We start from the raw sequence: 9582 nt of genomic DNA on the forward strand, positions 1-9582 counted from the left end.
GTGCCCAAGGCGAGAACACACTGGGAAGATGTCCTCCCCGCCCTCAAGGCTGGGATGGGTTCACTTGAACCAGACCGCGGTCCGTGCCCTGTAGAAGTCTCCGTCTGTGTGGCGCTGGTCTCAGGCCGCGCTTCTGTGGTGGATTCCTGTGTTGTGCTCTCTCACCCTCGCCAGGAGGGCAGCCGTCCTGAGCGTTAGGACTGTTGGTAGTTGGGGGGGGGGGGAGTGTTCCCCTCAGAGTGCCTTGTCATCTGTGATAGTAAGTAAATGGCTTTTCTGGTGATCCTCGATCATTTGTCGATCTTCTTTTAGTTCACATTTTTCAGTAGTGTTATGCTGTGGGCGGTTCTTTTATGTTGTGGCTAAAAATCCATTCTTCGGTACCTGTACTGCAAATATCTTCTCCCATTGGTTGCCCACAGGCATTGGTAGTTCATCTCACATCATTTTCTTAGTGGCATGTTTTAAAGAACCGAGGCTTTTATTATTTATTCATTTATTATTTAATTATTATATATAATATTTTTTCTTTGAGATTCAAGCTTTTCGTGTACTATCCAAGAACTTTGTACCTACCACGGCAGCAAAATATTTCTCCCATATTTTTTCGAAGAGTTTTATAGTTTTAGCTTTTTGTGTTTGTACCCAAGACCATTTCAAGTTAATATTCCCAGATGGTATAAGGTACGGGTTGATCTCCATTTTTCCCCTATACCGAGGGCTCAAGTCAACTCATTCCTGTGGAACGTTACTGTACTGGAAGTCCTTCATATTGACATAGTGCATGACGATGCCTGATTCCTTGGTGTCATCAGCTTTCTTTCCTGAGACAGACCCTTCTTAGTTATGATAGATTATGTTCATTGTGTGCAAGAGAGTTTCAAAAAGTCAATTGGATAAGCGCTGTAAGAAGCTCCAATAAAATGATCTTTTAATAAAAATTTTAAAAGAGAACCATAGAAAATTTCCATTATCTCTTGATTCTACTTTTCCACATACTCTTTTATTTGATTGACTGATTCTTTTATTAAGATGTTTTGCTGCGGTGTTCATGAGGGGTCTCAGGATATAGCTTCCTTTCAGCCTCTTTTGTTTGAAGTTTCATGCAGGCCTTAGAAAATGCGCTAGGAAGTATTTGTCCCCTTCCATTTCTTGGAAGAGTTTGTGTAAAGTATGTATCGTTTCTCCCCTAATTGGTAGAATTTATCAGCGAATTCTTCAGAACCTGTTGTGTGCGTGCACACATTTGATTATTCAGCCTTCTTGATGAGTTGACCCTTTACCACTGTGAAATGTCCTTCTTTTATGTTTGCCAGTATTCTTTGTTTTGACATGTATTTTGCTAACATAGACACCCCATCTCTCATAGGCTTACACTTTGTATGACTTCCTGACGATTTTTCACACACTGAGAAAAACCATTCATCATACATGAATCTGAACAATGTCAAGAAGTTTGTAATTGAATAGACAAAAACTTGAATATCAAAAAGGACCAATGTTTTTGAACGGACATATCACCAAAGAAGCAGTAAGACATGTGAAGGTGATCGGCGTCCTCGGGCTTCAGGGAGACGCATAGCACTGAGAGGACTGACAACACCGAGAGCTCGCAGCAGTCTTAGTTAGTTGGAACTCTCATATGTTGCCAGTTGGAAAGTAAAATGGGAAAATCATGGCATAATTTCTTACTGAATGAAGGACACCTGTACCATACAACCGAGCAGTTCCATACCTAGAATTTCATCCCAAGGAACAAGTCCACAGAAAGACTTGTTGACAGCTGCTTTATTCACAGGAGCCAGAAACTGGAAGTAAACATCAGCAGGTGAATTGATAAGGAATTGGGTTTTACTCTTATAATGGAATAAAACCAAGTCCATAGCCATTGAGTCCGCTCCAACTCATAGCAAGTGGCTCTATGTGAGGTTTCCAAGACTGTACTCTGTGGGGGCGGACAGCCTCATCTCTCCCTCATAGCAGCGGGTGGGCTGCACTCTTGACATTCTAGTTAGCAGCCAGTGCTTACGTAGCCCACCTTGGTACCAGGGTTCCTCAGAAAGAAAGAAACCGATTACTGGTAGGACAAACAGTATGTACGAATCCCAAAAACCCTTGTGCTGAGCAGGAGAAGCCAGTCGAAAGTGTGTTCTCTTGGAGAGTCAAGTATCAGACCTTCTGGAAGAGCCACAAAGCAGTGGTTGTCTGGAAGTGGAGTGCGATCTCAGCCCCGACTGAGGTGATAGGAATGCCCTTTCAGTGGGGCTGTCGGTTGGACAGATATATCCATTTGCCAGTGCACACTGAAAAGTATAGGCTCAAAGTAGGTTCAGAAGGTTCACACTGTATGTAAACTAAGTATCTAAGTTGGCATTTAAACAAAGTTCAGTTTTAAAGTAGAAAAGAGGCTAGTGGAGAATCAGGATAGATGGAGTCCTTGGGTGACCTAAAGAGTTATGCTCCTGACCACCATCCGAAAGATTGGCATTTCAAACCCACCCAGAGATCGCTCAGAAAGAGACCTGCAGAACTGCGCACAAAAAGCCACAGCCATGAAACCTGGGGACAGACACACCTGGCATCGCCGTGAGTCCAGATGGACTTGACAGCAAGTCAAGTGGTTTGGTTTGGGGAGTAGAATCAGGATCATTAGTGCCTCCTAAGTGATTTTTGTCTCAGCATTGTTGGTTATCGAGCTTGTTTCTGACCATTAACTACTTGGCTAGCCCAAGTGGAAAGCAAAAACTTAACTGCTGTCAAATCGATTTGGACTCAAAACAATCCTGTAGGAAAGAGGCAGACTGCACCAACCCCCCCTCCCCCCTATCCCGGGTTTCTGAGACTGTGACTTGGGCAGCAGTAGAAAGCCTCACCCATCTCCCAAGGGACTGCTGCTGGACTCAAACTGCCAGCCTCTCTGTTGCCAGTGCAGCATTGAACCCGCTATATAAGCAGGGCCCCTGGAAAACCCAGCCCAACCCAGCAGATCCACCGGCACAGTGGTTCCCCTGGGCTGCTGCTTTACATCTTGATACAAAGACAGTGCCACCAGCTGAACTGAAAGGCTGGCTCCCATTCTCCCTGCAGCTCAACATGGCTCTGTGAACATTTGGGGCAGTTGAACAAGAAGCCCTGATGGTGGAGATTGTTGAGTGTTGGGCTGTTAACTGAATGGTTGATGGTTCAAACCCACCAGCCACTCTGTAGGAGATAAAAGGAGGTACCCTGCTCGCATAAAGATTTACAGCCTGAGAAACTCTATGAAACAGCTTTCTTTCCTGCAGGGCCATAGGTCCCAATCATACCTATGACCCTGCAAGACAAAAATGATCATGAATATCAGTCATGTACATGCTTAGTGGGTACCAGTCATATGTGGCTGATTGCAGGCCAAGAACTGTTGTGAGTCCAAAGGTCCTGCTTTCCGAGTTCAGTCAGGTCTGGTTGTTACCCTGGGAGATGGGAGCGGTTGATGTGGCCCACCAAATGAGCGCTCTGAGCCCAGGCTTAGTCAGAGTCTCACTTTGTAGCTGGGTGTCTGTCACTCGGCATGAAGGTGGTCGAGAGTATTGACAATGCAGTAGTTCTGAAACATTGGTCTCATTTGGGGATAAGGAGGGGAAGTGTTTAGTTTCTAGAGAGAGTAGGCCCAGGACAGCTGGAGAATAGAGAAGTCGCGGTTATAGAAAACCCTCAGATCTCTGCCACGGGAACATTCAGCTAGTCTGACACAGACCCAGTTTCTCACTGGGAGTCTCTTCTCACCTCCCAGAAGAGCTTTGGGAGCCACAGCCACCCGGGGCCTCAGCCATTCTCACGGCTTCAGTTGGATCCCCCAAATCAAGTGGGCTGCCTCCCTCCGTGCGGACCTGCCGCCTTGTGTCCATGGCCTCTGAGACCTTTCCCGGGGGCCCATGGGCCCTGTGGCCCGGGGACGATCATAGCTGCGTGCGTTTCCCTGGCTCTATCTCCACTCGGCTTCGTGTCACCCAGCCGTGGCCTCTCCATAGGAGCTGGGAGCCTTGTCTTCTTTGACCCCTGCTCCAGATCCAGTGGGAAATTGTGCCCCAGTCTCCCTCGGAAGTGCCTTTGGAGGGTGGGAGTGAGAGCAGGGAAGGAAGAGCAGCTACTCCAGGGTCACTGAGCACACAGCCCAGGAGGGTCCCCTGGGGGCAGACCTGTTCTGCCCACTCCCAGCCCATTGGCCTCGCATCACCCCCTCAGCGGGTGCCTTCCTCATGCCCCCATCGTTTCCATTTGGTGGAAGGAGCCCCCTCCCACCCCCAGGAGCCAGTGGCCATCTTTACAGCCTGTCAGCGACCGCACGCTGCCCTGCTATGTGTGTCACCCTTTTGACCCTGACCTCGACCGTCTGCTTCCAGGTGGATCTATCTGAACGACCAGAACTTGTGCATCCCAGCCAGCTCCTCATTCGTGTACGGGGCCGTGCCCATCGGGGCCAGCATCTACGTAATTGGAGATCTCGACACAGGTAAGGGGTTGCCACGGTGGCTTGGGCCAGGGCCCCGAGGCCTAGAGAGGGCCTCACCTTTGCCTCCACTCGTGTCCCAGGCACCAATTACGACTACGTGCGAGAGTTCAAGAGGAGCACGGGCACCTGGCACCACACGAAGCCGCTACTGCCCTCCGACCTGCGGCGCACGGGCTGCGCAGCCCTCCGCATCGCCAACTGCAAGCTCTTCCGCCTGCAGCTCCAGCAAGGCCTGTTCCGGATCCGCGTGCCTTCACCCTGAGGGGAGAGCCTGGCCCACGGGCACCGGGGCACCACCTTCTGGTGGGGCGGCGCGCGCTCCAGCCAGCCTGTGGGCTCCGGGTGCTGCGCTCGGGCCAGGTGGCCCGTGGGTGGCTTGTTGCTGCTTCCAAGCTCGCGCTCCAGCACTTGTGTGGGAGACCCCTGAGAACTACCCAAGAGGAGGCCGGGCTCGTCACTCGGAAGCCGGCAGGGGAGCTAGTGTGATGTCCAATGGTGAAGTCCACCTACTGAGGGGCGCTGTCCCTGACAGGAACTCCTGCCTGCCTGACGCTGTGTTCAAGTACATGGCTTTGGTAGACAACCATCCGTATATGCAAACCCACATAGCCAGACAGACCGGCCAAGGTCACCCTTCTACTGCACTTGGGGGTGGGGAATGGGGGTCGTATGCCAGGCCCTGCCCAGAAAATTTCGGTGTGTGCCTAAAACATTAGATGGGATGCCAGCCCGCCTGTTCCCACTTACTCCCACCCCTCTGTCCCAAGAAAGAGGCCCGCTCAAATGCCACTACAGGGGACTGAGCTAAAGGGACACCATGTGCTGCCGGAGCACTCGCTCTCAGTGATGGAGTGATTCGGTTCTGGGGTACAGTACGGTGCAGGGGGGGCCCCCCAGGGAAGCCACCTGGTGCGTGTAGAGGGAACCAGGGAAGATCCTGCGCCGTGCCCTCCTTCCCTCTCAGTGGATCAGAACCTTTGTGATACATAGGCAGTTGCTTAGCAAGTCAGATATTTCATACAGACAGACCTGAGTCCAAGGACTTATATAAAGTCAGCATGACTGTAAAAACCAACCAACCGACACTCCAGATAAAATATACGGGGATCAAAAATGCATCAAGAATAATCTTCTCAAAGCACACGCAGCCTGCTCTTTTGGCTGCTTCGGGTTGGAAAGCGGGTCTTGGTGCAAACCTGTGTTAGACACCTGGTAGCTGGTCACTGGCTACTAAGAGTTTTAGACAAACTCCGTTCCGAGTAAAGTTTGGCCGGTAGAATGAACTACCTCAACTTAATTTCATCTTATTCCGAGGAGAGCGGGTGTTAACGCCTCCCATCTTTCCCTCCTTGGCACCTTTCTTAACCCACTCGACCCTGCCTGTTATCAGCAGGTTCATCGTCCATAAATACTGTAGTGTCTACTGCGGAGAGCATCTGCTCTCCACTCACCTGTACCGCCAGTGTGAAACCAGGGGCTGCAGAAGGCTTGATGACTTCATAATTTGAATTTTATGCAGTACTCAAAATTCTAGGCAATTTACTATAGAATATTTTCCTTTTTACTTGTTTTCTACGTTTTTTTCCTTCCCCTTAGGCTATAGCTCTAAGAAGTAGCATTTTGCCCTTTTATTAATGAATTACTATACAAACATATCCTTTGGCTGTAAATTAAAGGTCAGGAGTTTCTTCTAGAAACTTCCTGCATGGAATCCGCTTTTGTGCTGTCAGCGTGCGTGTGAGACATCGCTTAGGGCCTCACACCCGTGACTGGAAAGCAGTGTGCCCCACTCGCACTGCTGTATCTCCTCTTCCCGTCCGAGGTCGCTTCCGGGACACCGCGAGGGCTGCTGAGAGATGCCGTCCGCAGGGCGCGCCGCGTGCGGGGTGCGGTTGGGGGGGTGGGTGCTGATGAGAAGTCCTGAGTTTTATTTTGTAGACCAGCAGCACTGAGCCAGTCTGTCCCCATTCCTGCCATTCAATCCCAGGAGACGTAGGAGCCCGAGCCAGGTTTTCCCTCTGACGCCGTGCCGTGTCTCCCCAACCGCACGCGGGTGTGCTTTCCTCGGAGCAGAGAAAGCAGCGGTTCGTCTCGCCAGTAGACAGTCACTTTTGAGGAAGCCGCTTGCTTCGGCGAGCGAGGCTGCAGAACACAGACCCGAGCGTCCGAAGCTGTGGTGGAGGGCAGCCCACGGGGCTGGTGGTCCGTGCCGGCCACGAGTGCTGGCACATCTCGCTTGGGACTCTGGGGCAGGTCACCCAGTCTGCACCAGGCCCCCCCGGGAGACGCCTCAGCACTAGCCAGTGGGGAGCAGGTCCCACGCGGACAGAACACTCGGTGCCTGTAGGTTCCGGTCTGTTCACTGGATCAAACGGCTGCAGGGATTGCTGGTTTGGTCAGTCCACGGACACTGTAGCCACAGAAGTTAGATCCCGTTGTAGGAGCTCAGTGTGCCACATAGCTGCTGCGTGCCAAAACGTGTTTTATGTAGCCAATAAGTACAAAACTGCTGTCTTGAAGTATATGAGTATATTTAATTTAATGATGTTCCGAACTCAGTTGTGAGTTTTGCTTTATTTTGTGAGTTGCACTTGCTCCAGTACCATGATAGGAATCTGAATTTGTTTCATGCAGCCTGGTGTTGTAACCCTCCACCTGTGCCTCGAGCACCATCGGTTCCCGACACAGCGTCTCCGTCCGGTACTTTGACCGGCTGCACGTGGGAACGGGCTGCTGAGGGTCAGTCTTCACCTTGTTAGGTCAGGTTCTGGGGGGGAAGTGCATGGTCTCCCAACTGAAGGAAAGTTGTCTCAGGTTCCAGCCGGTGAAGTTTCCAAGGTTCTCTCCTAGGCTGTAGTCTAAGGCACGTTTCTTTCTCTCTTCCTTTATGTTTTATTTTTATCTTTTATTTATTTATTTTATTCATGGAGAAATTCCACTATCTTTTCATTCCATTTTCCACACACTTTTTGAAGCCCCCGCATATGTCCAAATAGAATTACTTTTCAAAGTTTAAGTGTTTAATATTTGGGGGCGGGGAAGTGTTTAAATGAAGTTCCATATTTTGGTTTTGGTCTTGACATACCTACGAGAGGAAAAAGTATGAAAGCAAATGAGTGAGTGGGTGTGTGGGTGTGTGTCTGTGTGGCTTCTGGGCCGGGGACGTCCATTTGTAGACGTGGACGTTTTGCATTGTGGCTCCACGCTCCACATATTACTGTCTCCTGGTGCTGCTGATACGTTCTTGAGCCTGCTAACCTTCAGTTTATGTGACTGTGTTAAACTCGTGTTGTGTAAATAATGAAGTATTTGTAATAAGTTTTACTTGGTGTTTGCGTTTCTAGTCGGTAATAGGTTTTTTAAATAAAGCAGAATTTAGATTTGGCCTAAGAAATTTCCAAATGTAAAGTTTTGCTTAGTTTGTTGTCAACATAACTATGAGGAACTGATAGCTCATCATTGACTATGTTTTTCCCCAAACTAGGCAGCTCCTTCCCCTCCTCCCCCCAAAAAGGATATTTGGAGAATGTTGAGCAGTACAGTGTTACATTTCAATGCACTACCACTTTAGTTTTGGTACTTCCTTCATTGTTGGGTCTGGAAGCGCCATTTTTATAACGTGTAAGTTACGGGGGTCTTCCCCAAGCAGTGGATGGGTAAAACGTTCTCTGTTGAGAAAATTACGTAACTCCTGGGTCATAAATTAGGTTTCGAGAGAAAGATAAATTAATTCCCGTGGCCCACTGGCTTTCAAACTCATGATTCTGAAAAGTTTCCCAAGGGTGCTAAAAGCACGAAAGCAACTTCTAGAACGTTGCTTACCGGCTCAGAAAGAGGCCTCATGAGGTCAGGGGGTCAGAGAACAAGGTGGCGCTTTGCATCAGTTCCCCAGGGCAGGGAAGGGGGAGGCTGCTCTGGCCTGGGGCACAGGGGACCACAGCACAAGAGAAGGCTGTCCACTGTCGCCCCGCCTGCCCTGGGCTTTCCCGCCCTGCTGTGTGCGGCTGCTGCGTGTACTTCTGGTGGGACCGAACCAGGAGGAGGATGGAAGGGTCAGCTCTAGCTGCACTGGGCTCCTAGTAGGCAGGCAGTGCGTGTATGATGAATGAATGTATTCTGCTTATGATCAATCAAAGTGATACTCTTCTTCTGTGGATTGAAACGTACTCTCCAAGAGGGCTGGTTTTGCTGGGTTTCCAATGAGAAGGACCCAGGTTGGCGCGCTTGGCGTCCAACCCTGTGGGATTGTGAGAACCTGATGGTGTGTATGACCCATCCCGTTGGGTTCGATCGCATCTCCTACTTTTACATGGGGCGCAGTCTTCTCAGAAGGCATGACTGGGCCGCCCCGCTCTGTGGCGCTGGGTCACTGTCCACGCAGACGCCGGTTGGCTAGCTCACTTTGGACATGAGTAGAAGCCAGGAGCCAGGTCCAGCAGACCGGTGGGTCCTCTGCTCGCTGTCCTGCTGACCGCCCCATCGCTTCATTCTCTAGGCAGACACGTGTTGTCTTTTGCCTCAGAAAGTCGTCCCCGGTGATGTAGTGCACGGCTGGAAGAGCCCGGGCCGCTTCTCCGGACAACTTCAGAGCTCACGGACGCTGTAGGAAGGACAGGGTCAACTTGCTTGAGGGAGAAGCGCTTCCTCCTCCTGAAGAGCTGGGCTTCGTTTGCCCACTGCGCTCACACGGCGTGGGAATCAGTAAGGCAGTAAGGGACTGCCGAGAACCCCACCAGTTAGGGAGACCTGGCGGGGTGAGGGATGGGGGTGAGGGGGGGGCGACCATGGTGGGCTCATTCCGGAAGAACTTGAACTCTGGCTGCGTGTTTGTCATGTCTGTGGCAGCGAGCTCGCAGTAACACTGAAAGCTTGATTTTTTAATTTCCATGTTTCCGGCTGGCCAGCTGGTAAAACTCTCGAAAACCGTCTTTGTCAGGAGTAATTCTATTATTATCTAAAGCTTAAGTGCAGGTCCACCTCCATCTCCTTGTGGTCGTTCAGTTTGTCCGGTGAATGTTGACGGCGCTCATTCCGAGTCTGACTTGTGGCTCCCCTGGGGACAGTTGAAGAGAGGAGCTTGTGCTTTCTCA

The 9582-nt window shown here is 50.4% G+C and overlaps 1 protein-coding gene across 1 annotated transcript in view; it reads left to right on the forward strand.

The window, feature by feature from the left end:
- The window catches only part of GAN (gigaxonin), a 49008-nt gene extending 39778 nt beyond the window's left edge, over positions 1-9230 (forward strand). Inside the window, exons 9-10 of the mRNA XM_075536802.1 lie at positions 4383-4492; positions 4573-9230. Coding sequence (XP_075392917.1) covers positions 4383-4492; positions 4573-4754 — 292 coding nt within the window. The 3' untranslated portion in view covers positions 4755-9230. The remainder of the gene's footprint in view (positions 1-4382; positions 4493-4572) is intronic.
- The last annotated feature ends 352 nt before the right edge of the window (positions 9231-9582 follow it).

This window comes from Tenrec ecaudatus, chromosome 18, assembly GCF_050624435.1.
Source record: "Tenrec ecaudatus isolate mTenEca1 chromosome 18, mTenEca1.hap1, whole genome shotgun sequence".
NCBI lineage: Eukaryota > Metazoa > Chordata > Mammalia > Afrosoricida > Tenrecidae > Tenrec > Tenrec ecaudatus.